At 35.3% G+C, this 18,816-nt stretch overlaps 1 protein-coding gene across 2 annotated transcripts in view; it reads left to right on the top strand.

Annotated features, from left to right (window-relative positions):
- DOCK2 (dedicator of cytokinesis 2) overlaps nucleotides 1-18,816 on the top strand; it is a 535,580-nt gene that overhangs the window by 86,986 nt on the left and 429,778 nt on the right. For both annotated transcript variants that reach the window (XM_074212450.1, XM_074212449.1), the window contains exons 20-22: nucleotides 1,380-1,469; nucleotides 2,223-2,323; nucleotides 3,595-3,729. In XM_074212450.1, the coding sequence (XP_074068551.1) occupies nucleotides 1,380-1,469; nucleotides 2,223-2,323; nucleotides 3,595-3,729 (326 nt within the window). The remainder of the gene's footprint in view (nucleotides 1-1,379; nucleotides 1,470-2,222; nucleotides 2,324-3,594; nucleotides 3,730-18,816) is intronic.

The following is an 18,816-nucleotide window of genomic DNA, read 5'->3' as shown; positions in this document are numbered from 1 at the left end:
CTGACACTTACTAACTCTGTAAACATGAACTTTGTTGAACCAGGGGGTTCCTATTCTGTAACATGGAGGTCCAGGAACATGGTAGTTTAGTGGTTAGGAAGATGGCTCCTGATTCAGGTAGATTAGGTCAGGTTCTGCCTCTGATAGATATTGTGCCACTTGCTTGATCACCAGTGCCTCAGGCAACTTTCTAAAATTATGTAAGAATTCTGCTCTGCATTGGTAAAGGGACTTTTCTTACCTGGAAGTTTCCAACCCTGAAAAAAAGTACAGATCCTGTTTAATAGCAAAACAAAATAAAATAAATCTATGGAGATACTACTAATAATAATAGCAACAAATAGTAATATAAGACATTTATATAGCCAGATACTGTGGTATGCATTTTATGGTAAGTATTTTACAAATATTCATTTGTTCTTCCCAACAACCCTGGGAGATAAGGACTATTATTTCTTCATTTACAATTGAGGAAACTGAGACAAACTGAAGTTTAAGTGATTTGTCCAAGGTAACACATTTAGCATCTGAGTATCTGAGGCAGAATTTGGATAGGGGTCTCCAACTCTGGGCCCAGTGACCAATCCTAGCTGGAGTTTTATAATACCTATAGTATCCATCACATAGGGTTCCCCACCACATGTGGGGAAAGTCAAATGGAATATGTATAACTATTTTTCAGACCCTAAATCTCAGTAGAAATGTTTTCTATTGCAACATCATTTGCTAGCTATAAATTGGACAAGTGGAAGCCTGCTACAGTAAAGAAAGAGCTAGCCTCAGATTCTGGAAAACCTGGATTTAGATCCTACCTCTAACACAACTGATTCTGTGATCTTGGTTGAATGATTTAACCTTTTCATATTCCCAAATAGTTCTCAAAGACTTTAACTTCTAGGAGAGTTTTTAATCTATGCTGATTAGAGGGACCTTCTTCCCTGGAAATTTTCTTTACCCATGAAATCACAAGTTCAGATTGAAAACCAAACCAAAACAAATATATCAAAACAAACTGAAAATACAGACTATTATTGCAAACCCCAAATGCCTCCACCTATCTACAACAGTCTACACCAGTTACTTTCCAGGAATCTGTTTACCTTGGAAGGCAGTTTACTAACTGTGTCTTAACACAGTAGTATGTGGCAAGGTAGAATACTAGTTCTGGGGTCAGGAGATGTACAATCAAATCTCCCCCCAGGCTTTCAGGACTTCTGTGATCATTTCTACTCTTTGGGCCTTAGTTTCCTCATTTGAAAAATCAAGGGGTTATACTAGATGTCTTCTGAAATGCCATCTAACTCTGAGCCAGAATCTTCTAAAGTTGTCACATCAGAAGTTCCATTCCAATGACTCATGTGAGCTTTCTTTCCCCTCAGTTTCTCCAAGATACCTTGGATGCCCTCTTTAATATCATGATGGAACATTCCCAAAGTAATGAATATGACATCCTGGTCTTCGATGCTTTGGTAAGAGAAAGGTAGAAACTTGCATGGATTCTCTGAACTCAGATTGTATTGATAAGATTATTTTATTTTTGATATCATGGGATTGACTTTTGGATAGATGGATGGAATTATGTTTCCTTTAACTTTAAGAGTCAGATGTTCACTTATAACTGTGGTGGAATGGGAAGAAAGGAGATTCTAAATCTTGATGGCAAATTGATGTCAACTGGATATACAGAAAGTTGGACACCAGGACCTGTCTAGGTTGCTTTTGCTGAATTCTCAGGGTTAGCCCACAACCTAAATGAGGAATAGGAAGCATTTTTCTTTTCCATTTCTCATTTGACTTTTGGAATTTTCTTACTCCTGCCAGGCAGCCCAGTCTCATCTCAGTACTATTCCAGTGCCATCATGATGCCCTGTGGTTGCCTTCCATGGTAGCCTTCTATTTAGGTCTGACCTCTTTACTCCTTGCATTCTTTTTCTCCCATTAAAAAATGTGACTTTCTTACTGTCATGGATAAAATATTAATGGTCAACTTTGACTAAAGTGGTTATCCCAAACAGGAGTATTTACATTTTAAATGGAAAATGGAAAAAAAACAAACCTTAGCCAAAAGAAAAAAAATCTCTAATAGATAAATTTTAGACCCTATTGTAGGGAAATGAGGAGGAGATTTTGAGCAAGAAAGCATCTCTTCCAAGTTCCATCCTATCCATATATCTGTACAGAAAGTCAGCCTCATAAATGCTCTTTCTTGACATCTTTATCAGATCTATATAATTGGGCTTATTGCTGATCGAAAATTCCAGCATTTCAATACTGTTCTGGAGGCCTACATACAGCAACATTTCAGTGCAACGTTGGCTTACAAGTAAGTGTATATACTCACTGGGGTTTCTCTTGATCATCAAATTGAAAATCATCAGCTATGTATCCTGAGGGGAAAATCTTAGTCCTTAAGTGTTCCTTGGAGACTTAATATACAGTTATCTTTTCTAGAAAAAGTAAGAAGTTCCCTATTAACTTCTTCAAGAAAGGACCAGAGCTATTTTGCAAGCTATGGCCTTAGAGTCTTAGAAGTTATTCAATATTAGAGTTAAATAAGACCCTAAAGATCATCTAGTCCAATCCTCTTGTTTTATAGATGAAGAAACTGAGTCAGGAAATTGGTTGGAGGTTTTTTCAGCTTTTCCTCTCCTAGCTTAGCCTTTTTAAAAAAAATATTTATTTAAAGAAATGGGTTTAAGTGACTTGCACAAGGTCACATAGCTAGGCAATTATTAAGTATCTGAGGCTGGATTTGAACTCAGGTTCTCCTCCCTCCAGGGCCAGTGCTCTTTCCAGTGTCCCACCTACCTGTCCCTAGCTTAGTCTTTTGAAAGTGCAATACATCTAACAAAGACAATGTACTAGATGATCTCCCTTTCTGTCCTTCATACTTCCAGGTCTGTTTCCTATATCAAAAGACCTAAGGAACATGAGAGGTTACCTGTTGATCACCCATTCAATGACTATTCTTGTTCCTGGGTCTCTTGGATATATATATATATATATATATATATATATATATATATATATATATATATATATATATATATATCACAAAGTGAATACAGATGGAGTGGCAAAACTTTGTATTAGTTTTAGATTCCCTAATCCCTAAGCATCAAAGATCACTTTAATTTTCATGGTAATGAAAAGAGCTAAACCATAGGCTAAGATTAATCCTTCCAAGCTTCAAAATATGGGGAAAACTCCCTTTTTTATAACTATACTGCTACATTGCTCTCCTCCATCGGAAGAGGACTGTTTACTTACAGCCCTGTCAGAAGATTGTAACTAAGCTTCTGGCTATAATCTAAATTTTTCTAGTGATCCTTTCTTTCACTGAGTTATAGAATGCTGGAGCTGGAAGGAGTATTAAAGATCATTCCATCCAACCTCCCTAGTATAATTGACTTTTTTGTAGTATTTGTTCTAGAGATTTTTATATACACACACACACACAGTCACATCCAATGATGAATTTATTTTGTCTTACCTTATACCATGGATTGAATGCTTCATAACTTTGTGTATAAACTGATAACTGCATGCTGTCCTGGGAAGAGAAGTATTTTGAAAATGGAATCTCTTGTTTAGGAAACTGATGACTGTTCTGAAGACCTACTTGGATACTTCCAGCAGAGGGGAGCAGTGTGAACCTATCCTAAGAACTCTGAAAGCTTTGGAATATGTGTTCAAGTTCATTGTTCGGTCGAGGACGTTATTTTCTCAGTAAGTACCTGTTATGTAAGAGTGATTGATTAGCTCTGCAATTCCACTGAGATACAACAGTGTTCACGCTATTGAAGAAACTCACTTAGAAAATTAACTAGTTGTCCATCAGAAACAACTTTCCCCTTTTGAAACCCAGTGAATTACAAAATCATAACAAATGAGCCATCTTATTTAAATGCATTTGAAAAAATCTTTCTTCCAACTTGTTCACCTTAAACTGAAAGCTTAGAGAATAGTATTTTATTCAGCTATTTTGGTTTTGGGCTTCAGGCGCTTCTCTGTTTTTTCCTAGCCATCCTTCTCATTCCATTTGAGATATAAAGTGAGCAGTCCAAGAATCTGTATTCAGTGTGGCAGAACTCCTCAAGGAGGGGCCTCAGGGCACCTTAGGTGATTTAGCATTCATTTGGCTCCTTCGAAGTTGTGTGTGACAGATGGGTTGGGGTCTGGGCTTTAGCTTCTTGTCCTTGAGATTCTGGCACTCTGCTGGTCATCCATGTGTAAAGTACTGTGGAACTCTGGACACTAGAATCAACTAAATAAGCATTTATTAACTGCCAACTATTTGCCAGGATTTACTAGTTGCTGGGGACACAAAGACAAAAATGAAAATGGCTTATCTTCTACTATAGGGAAAATAAAAAGGAATTTGGTGAGGAATTATTTGTAGAAGGTGGTACTTGAGCTGAGCCCTGAAGGGAATCAGGTATTCCAAAACAGGGAGGTGAAAAGAGACAGAATTTCTGGCATGAGCATGTACAAAAGCATGTTAAGGGTCACTTTGGTCTATAGTATGTTAAGGGGCAAACATGAATCTGGAAAGATAGGTTGGAGACACATTGAAAAGGGATTTAGATACCAGAGAGAGGAGAAACCTTGGACATTTGATGTTCAGTATTATCACTGAAGGCATGATTACAATGGAAGATTAAAAGTAGGAATTCTGTTGCTATATTTCTTTGCAGAGGGCTTTTTTAACTGCATCAAATTTGATTGACCCCCCCCCCCAAGACTTCAGTAGCCACAAAGTACCCTTTGGGGTAAAAAAAATTACATCTTTATTTTTACCAACCTTACACTAAAATTTAGTATTTCTCCATAGAATTTAAAAATAATTATTCTGGGACGGGGTCAATAAGCTTTACTGGATCGCCAAAGGGTCCTGTGATACAAAAAAAAAACTTTGGAGAACTTTTTTCCAGTTAGGTTAAAGGCTACATATGTAGTTAGGGAATTTCTGGATTATATAGGATAACAGACATAGAACTGAAAAGAATCTTGTTCATCAGAGATTTTTAACCTGGGATTCATGAACTTTTTTAATGTTTTCATGAATGTATTTCAATATGATTGAAATTCTAGGATTACAGTTGTAGTCCTTTGTATTTTATTTCATGTGTTTAAAAACATTATGATGAGAAAGGGTTCATAAGTTTCATCAGGCTGTCAAAGGGGTCATGATGCAAAAAGAATTAAGAGCCCCTGTTATATATGTCATAGAGTCTAACCTCTTCATTTTAAACAGATGAGAAAACTGAAGCTTTGACAGGATAAGAGGTTTGTCCAAAGGTCACATGAGTAATAAATAGGAGAGCTGAGATTTGAACCATGCATCTTCTAACTCCAAATTCATCATCCCCCCCCCCCCCGACTATTCCATATGTAAACAATAAAGCAAAAAAAAGAAATGTGTTTCCAGGATTGAAGTCCAAGGAAGTTTCTCAAAAGATTGGGCTCAAAAGGAAAGAAGTGGGGACATCTGTGATAATAAGGATTGTAAACTCCTTGAGGGCAAGAACTGTCTTTTGGCTCTTTTTGTGTTCTTAGCTCTTAGTATAGTGTCTGACATATAGTGATGTTTGTCCTTCATTCTTAAATAAAGCCATAGCATCAGGCAGGTGATGCCATGAAAAGCACATGAATTGGATTTGAGTGAGAGGGTGAGGTGACTTAGCCTTATTTTCTCCTTTGGAGCCATCTGGATTTAGTGGTCAAATATGAAACAGAATTACTGGAGATGTTCCTGGATATGAGGCAATTAGGGTTAAGTGACACCCAGGGTATCAGACAGCTAGTAAGTGTCTGAGGTCAAATTTGAATCAGGTCCTCCTGACTCCAGGGCTGATGCTTTATTCACTGCACCACTAGCTGGCACATAATAGGTATTTTAAAATATTTAGTGAATTGAATTTAATGACATTGTGGAAAAGAATGACGGAAATAATTCTACAGAATTTAACTTTGTTCTGTCAAGAATACCAAAGGAATCTGATGATTTTAGACTGCTATTAAATATTATCTTTGATCTTTCAGGAGATAGTAGACAGGGATTAAAACTTTGACAAATCTCAAGAATCTAATTGACAGTAAAAGTATCACTTGGAATATTCTAATAGTGGGAAAAAAAACCCTCCCCCCCAATTGTAAGCTCTGTGAGGTCAGGGATCATGCATTTTGTTTCTTAATATAATGCTTTTTACTCTGTGCAAATCAGATCAAAAGACAAAAGAAGATTCCAGTAGCCACAAGATAACCATTAAGGAAAGATCTTTGGATGACTTTTGGTTTCTTTCTGAATCCCAGAGACCAACAAGAAGCAAGATTTGAACAGAGTGATTCTGTAACTCTAATAGAACTACCCTTATCTCTAGTTAGTAGAACCACAATCTCCCCACCCTGACATCCTCTCCTTATCATCTCCTCCTCTCATCAGTTCCTTCTCTTTTCCTCCATCTTTTCTTGGTACTCTTACTTCTCTCTTGGCCTTCTTGCTTTTTATTCTTTTAATGTTTTTCTTTGAGGCTTCTGGTGTAGCTTAGTAGTGCAATGGAGAACATTAGACCTGTAGTCAAGAAGACCTGAGTTCAAATCTGGTCTCACATATATACTAACTGTGTAATCCTGGGCAAGTCACTTAGCCAGTTTGCCTCAGTTTCCTCATCTGTAAATGGGAATACTAATAGCACTTACCTGGAAGATTTGATTGTAGTGAGGTTCAGATGAGAATAATTGTGAAGATGCCTGGCATTTAATGAGCACTTTATAAATGTTGGTTATTAGTATTATCATTAATTTTGCTTACCCTTTCTCCTGGGATACTATTTTATATGTAACTTTTCCCCTTTAACAAAGAAAATGCAATGTTGATTGGATAGTTGGTTAAAATATTTGTGCTGTTGGGTAAATAAAACAATTCACTACCTATATATTAAGTATTAATCATGGGCCAGGGTCTGTGCTAGGTATTAGACATAGACAGAAATGAAAACTCTACCCTCAAAGAGCTTACATTCTAATGGGTGAGTGAAGATTGGTGGAGAAAACTGCTGAAAGACTCTATTTGGAAGAATTGGGATTATAAAATTAGAGCCAGGAGAGACCTCATTTTAGTCCAACCTCTTCTTTTTACTCATGAGGAAACTGAAATCCAAGGATTTAAATTAAGTGACTCAGCCAAGGTCAAAGAGGTAGCAAGTATCAGAGGGATCATGAACCCTGGTCCTCTTACTGCTTTACATAATTTCTTTCCCAAGGACAAAGAGCACCCTAATCAATATTTGCACCATCCAGGAATTGCAAGATGGGAGTGCATCTGTATCTTTAGCTATGCCTTCTTCCAGGACGGAGGGATATTTTTTTTATAGTTTGCCAGGAATAAACATTACTTTACCTATTTTAGCTGTGCTAAATCCAGAGGGGGGAGTCTAAAGGGCAGTTAATCCTTTAGCATTTAGAGATACTTCCTCAGGGTTCAGGACATTTGCAGGATTCATTGCCTCGGAGAGAGAGTTAGGGATGTAATTATTGCTTCTGTGCTTGTTGTGTCTAGTATTGTGTTTCTGTTTCCTGTCACTCTTTTGTTCTACTTTCCCATGGGTATAATTACAGTGGATCTATCTCCTGTTATTCATTTCTCTTCACTTTTTCCCCCTTTATCCACCCTGCATATATTCCTTTATAGCAACCAGGGAAGTAGTCTTAGGTCAGGAATATGGTACAAAGTTGGATGATGAAGGACCACAGGATGACAATAACTTGGATATTATAAAGGACCTTGGAGGTCATCTAGCTCAACCCTCTCATTTTTGTAGATGAGAAACCTGAGACTTCAAGGAGATTAATTTACTTAACTCAGGTTACACAGGTAGTCAGTATCAGAGGCAAAATTTCAATTAAAGTTTCTTAACTTTAGGAATCACTCCTCTGTACCATGATGCTTCCTATCATCTAGAAGTCCTTAGGAATTCTTGAAATTAAATTGAAATTACTCATTTTTTTCAAATATATACCTTTTTATGGTCCATGAAAAAATTCAGAGATTCTTTCTCATTCTTCCTCACATAACAATCCTTTCCCCCTTCTTCTATACCTCCATTTTCAGTTAATAAACATTTATTTTAACTCCCTCCCCTTCCACCAATTAAATGAAAAAACAAGCAAACTAATGAATAAATATACATGGCTAAGCAAAACAAAGCAAACAAAGCAAAACAAATTCCTACACTGGACACAACCATATTGGTTATGTCCAAAATGTTTATCTCATTCTTCATCTTGACTCTTGTCATCACTATGTCTAGAGGTTGATAGTATCTTCAGTCTTCTGAAATTATAGTTGGTTGGGCATTGATTAGGATTAATAAAGTCTAAATTGATATAGAGTAAAGTGAGCAGGACCAGGGGAACAATTTATCCAATAAAAGCAACGTTGTAAAAAATATAATTTCTTGAATGTCTCCTCTGTGGCTAGCAATGTGTTTGGTGAAGTACAGAAATGGTAGTAATTCATAGGATTACAAGATTTCTGAATCCCTGGTACACATCCTATTTTAATTTGATTTTACTCTATTATATTTGGGTTTTTTGGGGAGGGGGCTTGTGTTGATGCCTTATGTTTTTGAATTAGTGATTTACAGATATATTTTCCCATCTATGTCACAGATCTTTTCTTGAAATAAAAGAAAACAATCAGTTACCCAAAAGAAACTATCAATTTTGTCAATTTTGACTGTATATACAACATTCCATACCTTTAGTTCCCTATTCACCAACAAAAATGCATTCTATAATGAAGAAAATAGAGACTTTGTGAATTCAAGTAGCATAATCAAAGGTATGCTGATAGCAAAAAAAAAAAAATAGCCAGGATTCAAACCCAGGACATAGGATCAAAAATTTGGAGCTAGAAGAATCCTCAAAGAGTGAAAACTAACACCCTCCTTTTTCAGATGAGAAAACCCGGAGGACAAATGACTTAACTGAGAGCACATGGTTAATGAACCTTAGGGACAAGATTTGAACTCAAAGAATTCCTCTGACTCCAGAGCTAGGGCTTTCTATGATACCTCTATATTCTGCTGTCTTAAAATATACCATGCTTATCCTAGGCCAATCTTATCTTCTCTCGACTGGAATCTCAGCAGGGACTCTTTCCCAACCTTGTAAACTGCACTTTGAGTCCCTGCTCCCTACCCATTTAGTGATCCAAACAACATGATATTCTTTATTGCCCCGAGAACATGCTTTCAATGACTGACTTCCTGTGAAGTTCAAAGATTAGTAAGAAGGTACAGAAATGACTGTCTTTCAGTCACTAAGTCTTTTTCCTAAATTTTATGCTGTGACTTTTATCTTAGAGATTAGAGTGATAACTATTTATTTTCCATTTTGGTTGAACTTCTGGTGTTATTTGGGTGGTACAGTGATTTCAGTCTTCTATGTGACTGACATGGATTTGCACAAACCATTTTTACATACATTAAGGCTCTACCCAGGAAGAAGACTCCAATCTTGGTAAAAGGTTTATGTCTTCATACTATCTATATTTATTTTTATTTATTTATTTTTTAAAAAAAGCAAAAACAAACAAAACAAAACTATATATATATATATATATGTTACCTTGAAACAATGAAAATGCAAAGATACTACCCTTATTATTTCTACTATATTCTTTTTCTTCTCACATTCTATGCACTTCTATTTTCCTCATCCTTAGGAGTGGGATGATTTTTCACCTAAAGGAGCCAGCAAAGAGTAAAATGTTAAGTTTTTGGAAACTGAAAACACAGTGAGTGAGAAGAAACTCAAAGGAGGACCCTTTCCTGGCTGAAACCCTGATCTTTGTACTAAAGCTCTTCATAGTTTCATTTTTGCCTTGTAATTTTTTTTAATTTTATAAGTAACACTTTACATTTTTCAAGCTGAGTCCTAACTTCTGCATTTTCTTAGTACCTTGCTTTAAGGAAAGAACTTTCTGGTCACTAAGAATCAAAATAGATTGGTGCTGTCATCATTATGTTAGTTATTCACTGTATTTTCTCCTAATATTTATTGTTACAAAAGTGAACTCTCCTGATATATCATCATCATCATCATCATCATCCAAGGCCAGGGGGCTTGGCCTTTTATAACTTTAGACCTAAATTTTCCACAAGCAATCAATGACATATTGATTTGCTGAAGAGCTGCCCTTACTTACAAGGCAATTTTTCCTCTGAAGGCCAAGACTCAGTTCTCTCATACTTTTCTTTATTTCAGCAATGTTCCATTTCTTCTCTGCCCCTGGCAAACAAGAGTCATTCCACTTCATTTCCCTCTGCCCTTATTCCTTTTGCTTTTTTTCTCCCCACACATTCCAGATCTGGCTATGGAATTTTACCCATATACTCATCCTCGGAAATTTATCCTTCTAAGAACCCCATCCTTATTCCCCTTATGGGATAGTATGCTTTGATATCTTTTGCAGAAGAGCCCAAGCATATGAGGTCAAGCATATCTTTAAATCTGGTGGAGGAGAGGTGTAGCTGACCTAAGAAGCAGAGGGATAGGACAGATTTTATAAAGCATGTCCCTATCTATTAGTTAGTAAGCATTTGTTGTGGACATATGGTGCATCCAACACAGTGAGAGGTAAAGAAGCTATTAAAAATGGTCTTAGTTTAATTTCACTCAATATGAAAGTTCATTATGAACAAATTGCTATAACCTGACAATTAATCCATCAACAATCATTTATTAAGTTCTGACTATGAGTCAGGCTCTCTGTAGGTGAGCAAAGACACAAAGGCAAAAGCAAAACAGTCTCTGCCCTCTAGAAGAGTATATTCTATACATATACACATTTGAGAAAATTCAACATTCTCACAAAATAAATGTAATATAGTTTGGGTTTTGAGGGGGGCAGCAAACTTACTAAGGTAATTAAGAAATAGCTCTTGGACTGAACACTGAAGGGAACTAAGGTATCAGATGAGAGAGAAGAGGGTTAAAGGCATGAAGATGGGAAATTCAAAGTCACACCTGAGGAAGACCGGGCAGAGAAGAACATAGTATGTGTGAGGGGGAGGAATAGGAGATCAATATGCAAAACTAGGTTATCACTAAATGGCAAAGGACTATAAATGCCAAACAAAAGAGTTCACATATTATAGGAACTTGGGATCATTTTTCATAGGCAGAAACTGTGAGAGATCAAATAAATTACTCATGATCAAAGAGACAGCAGGTAGGATTTGAACATAGGTCTTCCTGACCTCTGAGGTCAGTTCCAGCCCCCCCCCCCCCATTTAATAGGTGAGGAAATTCATATTCTGTTGAATAGAGATTATCTTCCACCAATGGGAGGATGGGAAGTCAGTTGTCTTTGCACAGTACTCCCTCACTTTAATCCAAATTATGTGTATATCAGGGCATCATTTAGTTGATGTAATAATGGTCAACTCTGAGATGGAAGGACAATTTATTAAGATATACAATGCTTTATATGACCCATTTGCATCTTTTGGGGGTTATTGGATTCCACAATCTTGGAATCTTTAATAATTAATAATAAATAGATAGCATGAGTATGACACTTCAAGGTAAAATATTCTTTACATATATTACGTATGTAATCTTACATATGTTATCTTTTTAATCTTGGCATTGTAATTAAGAACACTTAAGTGGTGAAGTGGATAGAAAGCCAGACCTGGAATCAGGAAGAATCCTCTTCCTATATTCAAATCCAATTTCAGATGCTACTAACTAGATGACTCAATTTTCTCATCTGTAAAATTAACTGGAGAAGAAAATGGCAAACCATTTAAGTATCTTTGTTAATAGAATTCCAAAAGTAGTCAGTCATTAAGAGTCACACAACTGAGGGGAAAAAGAATACAACCTATTGACATCCATATTAAGTTATTTGCCCAGGGTTGCAGCTAGAAAGTATCTAAGGCAGGTTTTATATACTAAACAAAAGGTGCTTGAGCTTTAACCTGCATAATGTTTTCTGTTTCTTTTGCTTTTTTAATAATGAGAATCCAAACACTATTGCTCTACCTCTAATTGCCTTGAATGCTGTATAACTCACAGTGCCACATGAAGCTAAGGCACTGAACCCAGGGGTTATGTTTCCATGATGCTTTCTGCATGATCTTGTATTCCTATCTTCTTCTTCTGATCTGCTCATCTTCTTACAATGTAAATATAATTCACCAGCTTATCCTTTAGTTAGGAATAAATTGTTTCATTCTTCATACCTGTACTCCTTCCTCCTCAAGTGAAGTCAAATCCTACTATAAAGACCAATTATTAGGCTCTTTATTATTTTAAACAAATAGAAATTTAACCCAAAGATATTTTATGATATTTTAAATTTTTCTTTATTTTCAGATGAACATATGAAAATAAAATAATCTGTTTTTTACCCAGTTATCACTGTGATACTCAACACATAGCTTGTTTTCTGTTTTTCCCCCTTGAATAAACTTTGTATATCTTAATATTATTTATTTGAAACTTGTTTTGAGGATGTATTATTTTGATTTTTGATTCCATTAATGACTCATTTAGCTATAATAATAGAAGATAGCCTGGTTCAGGGAAACCAATGCTGGATATGAAGTCAAAAGGCATGGGTTCAAATCTCAAATGAGATTGGACATCTCATCTGATGTGATTGACAAATGACATTATGCAAATCATTTGGGCCTGAGTTTTCTCCTCTATAAAGTACAGTGATGGTACCAGATAATGTCCAAGATCCTTTCCAGTTCTCAAATCTATGAACCTTTCATCCAAAGGATATAGTTTATTGAATCATCTCCCAATAACATGATCTTGGAATCAAGACAGGAAAGAGAATATTGGGATGCTATGAGCATAGTGAAATTTTAAATCTATGGCAAACTTTATGATTCTTCTACTATACTTCCAAGATCTGGGATTCTGTCAGTTGGGCAGTTTCTCCACAGACAATTCACTTCTCTGTGAATTAGTAGATTGTCTTTGAGAGTTATAAAATAAATAAATAAATAAAAGGATGAATGAATAAATAAATAAATCATTATTCTGTGACCAATGTGGTGATGAACCACTCAATTTAGGCAGAGGGATTGTGGTCTGTCTGTCACAGGACCCTACTGGTTTATTAGCAAGCAGTTGCTAGAGCTTGAATTTGCCTGAGAAAGTCTTTGAGGACTATCAAAGTCAGTCTTGGACAACTGGAGCAAAGTGTAATAAATGCTTAGAAGAGTCATCAGTTTTTTTTGAACAAGTAAAAACATGACTATATAAGTTGGATGTCTATGCAACTTATTCAAAAAACAATAAGATGTACAAATAAACAAATAAATGAAAACAAAGATTGAATGAATGACCAATGTGCTGATGAGCTACTCTGAAGTTAGGCTAATCTATTGCTCTCTGTCTACAGTCTGATTTTTCTTTGAATGATACATTTACAAAGTACTTACTATAGGTAAGTCACAGTACTGGAATAAGAATAAAATGCCACATTGAAAACTTTCCTGAGACTTTGTCTCTCTCATTTCTGCATCAGTATCATATAAAACCATGACAGATGAGATAATGTAACAATTTCATTCATGAATCGACTGAGTAAGGCAACAAGATACTAAACAATCTATTTGCCAGATATAGTCTCCAGTGAACAGAAAAATGTTTTCTGAAAAGTTCAGACAAAAGGAGAGGGACTCCCCATTTTTAGTTTTCAAATATGCCTGTTCATAGGTAACAGTTTATTAGTGCATTGAACCCTGGAAAACTATATTTTAAAACCTTCACTCTGAAAGCCATAGCAATGCCAAATAAAACTGTTTGACTCTTAACACTGGAAAAACAGGTGGATGTAAAATACATATTCTCTAAGGGAGGTATTTTATGTAGACCCAAATGTGGTACTGTTCCTGGAGTCAGGAAGATATGGATTTCAACCTTGTCTCAGACATTTAATGACACTGTGATTTAACCTTGCTAAGAATCATGTATCTAATCTGTGAAAGGAAAAGAATACTAAAAACTATAAGGACTGTTGTAAAGATCAAATGAGAATATTTATATAAAACTTTGCTAACCTCAAAATTCTCTCTCTCTCTAAATATATATCTATAACATACATATATACATCTATATATGTATGTAATATATATATGTAAGGTATTCTATGTTTGATTAATTATATATCAATTATTTTATAGTTATAAATTAGGAAGGTAATTCTCTATGTTGTAGAGAGAATGTTTGTATGCACACACACATATATATATATATATATACTATGCATGTATGTGTGTGTATATGTGTATATATATATATATATATATTTATATAATTTTCTGCTTTTTATAATTGAATATGTTGGGAGGTGAACTCATCTTCAGTAGACTCACTGAATTTTTAAGACATCCCTAATAGGTACCTTCTCCTATTCCCACATGATTTTGTTTTCTTCTTCTAAACCATTGTAATATGAAGCTTTTTTTCTAAATGAAAATATAGTCTTAAATTTTTTGTGGATCAATGTGATATTCAAATGGTAATGCTCCACTTCTGGTAGTTTGCTTACTGAATGCTTAAGAATATATAAAGTTCTGTATTTGTGATGTGGGTATTATAAACCTGTGAGTTTATGAAAAATATTGTGAACTTGCATAGCTCCAGCAATCAGAGTGTAACTTTCTAGGTATCTGGTGGGTGCTACTTTTTTGCAGCTTATAGTATGTGTTAAATAGTTTATACCATTCACTTGACTTATTTGCATTAAGCACTAATCCAGACTGTTTAAGCATAACCTGTCTGTCTTATCAGGTAGACATAAATTGGTTTTCAATTGTCTTCATAAATGAGACTCGATCATTTGTTGAATGCTTCTTTGTCAAGCATATTGTTGGTGGAGTTCATGTGAATGTCCCTCTTAGAGGACTTTTGGAGGGCCTAATCTTGGATCTTAATGATTATATAGACTCTCTGGGGGGAAAAAAACCCCACACTTTTTGTTTCTTACCATTAGCAAATTAAATGTTACGGCCTTCTCTCCTTTTAGCTGACAAAGTAATGACTATTTGTTCCAAAAAATATTTCTGCACATCTTTGGTTTGCTTATCATATGCTCTACAAATGTCTGTCAAAACTCTCCCTCTTTTTATGAGGATATTAATGTTTTTTAGAATGTTAATTTTTTTAGTGATGGGCTCAGTATCTAAATCCAAATCTAGCCATGTTTCTTTCTGTTTGATTTGTCTTATATGGGTTCAAGTTGACCTCCAGATTCAAGTTCAAAGCCTCCAGTCTCTGTATATTTTTGGTGAAGATTAATAATTTTATATTTGTTGAATTCAAATAATATTGGAGAAAGACCCATGAGATAACAAAGATGTTTTATATGTTTTTAAATAGAGCCATCTAGCTTGATAGTATCCATTTATGTCAAGGAATTAATTAGATGCTTGGCTCAATTCCCTTCTCACCTTAAAAGTCATACTTAGTTCTATTTTGGAGACACTAAAAGACGTAAGATGAAGTAGAGCTATAAGGAACTAAATTATATGCCTGAAAAATAGTACAATATATACCAATTACTAAGTTGATGGTTTTTGTAAAATACAGAACAGTATTCCATATGGATATCAAGTATTCTGACTTTTTTCACTATATTCAAATCTGTTTTGTAGATTTTCAATAAATATAAAAGACATGGATGCAGTATGCAATTAAAGATTTTACAGTAATTAAAAAGGGAGTATAAATGATATAGAGTGCTTAGAAATGACTTTTTTCAAAAATGTTCCTGCTACTGGTAGTGTTGAGAGAAGATAGTAACAGCACTGGGATGCATGTTATTTCCTCCCTTCCCTTCCTCTTCTCTCCTCTTCTCTATTTGACTCAAGGTCCAGGCTTTATCCATTGTATTACTAGTTACTCATGATGCCAAAATTCTTCCAATGAAAAATGTATTTAGCTATGAATCATGGAATACCATGATCTCAGAAGAATTAAAACTATAAATCACCCAAAGAACGAGGAAAGAGATGTGGTAGCTACAAGCAGGTTATAGCAGGTTAGAAATGATTAATTTTATATAAGAAGTGACACAAAATGCATTTTCAAAGGTGATGATGATAATGATGATGATGATGATATCAAAATGACAGAGTGTTAAGATAGAATTCATGGGTTCAAATTTTGTTTTGATTCTTCCCTAGTGATCTTGGGCAAATTACCAAACCTCTTGGTGCCTTAATTTCTTAACCTATGAAATGAGAGTAGGAGCTTTAACATTACTCTCTAGCTCTAAATCCTTAAGTCTATTTAATCCCTGGACTTCAATTTCCTCTCTGTAAAATGAAGTCTAATTAGATGATTGTTAAGGTCTCTTTCCACTCTAGGCCTATGACCCTATGAATTTCTGGAATTTATTTAACACTTTAATGTTTATAAATTACTTTATATACATGACCACATACAATCCTCTCATCAATCAGGTGAGGTATGTTCTATTTATTATCCCCTTTATATAGTTGTGTAACTAAAAAAGGTGATCAAACACTTAGATGGTGTTTAGGGTGCCCTAAAGTATTAAAAGAAAAAAGAAGGATCTCTAATGGATCTCCAATGGTAACTTTATAGGAATCTATAGATAAGATTGCCAAAGGATGAAAATTCATGGAGGGATTGTGTCTTATACCAATGGTAAAACTAGCTCTACTAATGAAATCTTGGATCTGGCAAAGTAGAGTATTTAACTATTCAGCAAAAGGACAAACTCTTATCCTGAATTCAAGTTTCCTGATATTTATTCAGAAATAAAAAAAGGAATATCTAGGATTCCTAAGTAGAAAAGGCAGTTTTCTGGGTTTTGCAAAAGAAAGTAACCACAATTATTATTCAGCCCTTAAAGTGGTTTCTCACTGCTTGTCATTTTTTGGTCCTTTCTTGGGAAACTGACATGAGAGTTTTGTGATCATCCCTTGATGAGGGTTTTCGATTCAACCTATTATTCCACTAAGAGCAGTGGAATGAAGAATAAGATACAGGTTTTGCTAGTGGTTTCAGTGTCTTTGTAAGTAGCTTAGTTGCTCAGGATGAGATTTGCTGCACCCTAGCTACTTAAGGAAAGAGCCATGGATAACACAATCCATTCATTCTTTCAGGAGAGAGCAGGAGGCAATTTTCTTTTCTTGTTAACTCAATGTTAGCAGTTGGAGAGGGTGCTCCCTGACTCTGTAATTGTTTCAGTGCAGGAAGGGACTGTTTCTGTCAAACGTGGATGCTGACAGTCCCTTAGAGAATGACTCTTGTTGGAGATCAATTTAGTGAATAAATATGTAGATTTAGGAAATACATTGGTAAATCCCTTGTAACTAAATTCATACATGCTGGATAATAAGCGTCCAGGTTGCCAGAGGGCGTGTAATTCCTCAAGCTAACATAATTGTTGGGAATAAGGGACTGAATTGTGCTGGCTGTACTTTGTGATCTCTATCAGATGCACTTGGAGCAGTAACCCCAAAGTCAAGTGACTTTCCTGAAGAGGAAATAACATGCATTCCAATGTTGTTACTATTCCTCTCTGCCTTCCTAAGTAGCAGCTAGATGATGCAGTGGGGAGAGTCCTAGGCCTGAGTTCAGGAAAAACTGAGTTCAAATTTTGTCTCAGACACTCAGACCTTGCAAGTCATTTTTTTTTACCTTTGTTTGCCTAAATGTTCTCAATTGTAAAATGAAGACAGTGATAACACCTGCACCCTATGTGATTATGAGGCTCAAATAAGATAGTATTTATAAAACTGCTTAGCACAGTGTCTGACACATAATATATGCTTAATAAATCTCTCTCTCCTTTCCATAGGAAGGGAACTGGAAACTTTGGACTTAGGTTGGAGTGAATATAGATTCGTTTACTTCATTGCTATAGCAGACTATTCTTTTTGTCCTTTATATCCTTTACCAAAACACCTCTTCCACATATCTTTGGAACAAGATTTACTGGAACTCCATTTTATGAAGGGTGGAGGAATTTTAGACTTAGTAGTAAGTGGATTATTTCCTGCCAGTATATAGTCTCAGATAGTGCACTTGGCTGCTCTAGGTCAAAGATTCCTGATCTGTAAAAAAGAGATAATAAATGCTATACTCACCTTACAGGGTTATTGTGAGGAGATCATGCATGAAAACGTTCCCTGTAGACCCTATGTTTATATGAAGGAAGAGAGAAAGAAATAGGTGATGTTTATAAATTACTTTGGAGTTTACAATGTTCATTCAAATAGATTATCTTAAGGAATCTCAAAATACCCCTTTGAGGGAGGGGGACCCTTAAGAGTAGGTGCTTAATAAATGTTTATTGACTGACTATAAGAAATAATAGAAAAGTAAAGGTATCTAGTGATACAAAGAGATAAATGAGTAAAAGAAGATAGGTTGATCATATGGCAAAAAAAGAGGCTCATAGAGGTCACAGGATTGTTGCAAAAGTTTATAGTAGTTCATAGACGACATGGAATTATCTTTACTTTGGCAATTTGGGGGGGGGTTAATTCCAAAATGTGAACCTGCTAGTAACAGTCAACATTTTTTCCCCTCATTCAACTTCTCCTTACAACTTACAAGTCTAAACTCTCTTTGTACTATGACTCTTGCTAGAAACTTTGTATTAGAAAGGAAAAAAAGAAGGAAGAAAGGAAAGAACAAGTATTTGTTATATGTGAGACATGCTAAGCTCTCTACAAATATAATGATAATAATAGTAATAATAAATATTTATATAGCACTTATGTGTGTGACATTGTGCTAAGCTCT

Source organism: Macrotis lagotis, chromosome 1, assembly GCF_037893015.1.
Source record: "Macrotis lagotis isolate mMagLag1 chromosome 1, bilby.v1.9.chrom.fasta, whole genome shotgun sequence".
In the NCBI taxonomy this organism is placed as follows: Eukaryota; Metazoa; Chordata; class Mammalia; order Peramelemorphia; family Peramelidae; genus Macrotis; species Macrotis lagotis.
The sequence above is the reverse complement of the archived record's forward strand: the minus strand, read 5'-3'. Positions and strand labels throughout refer to the sequence as shown.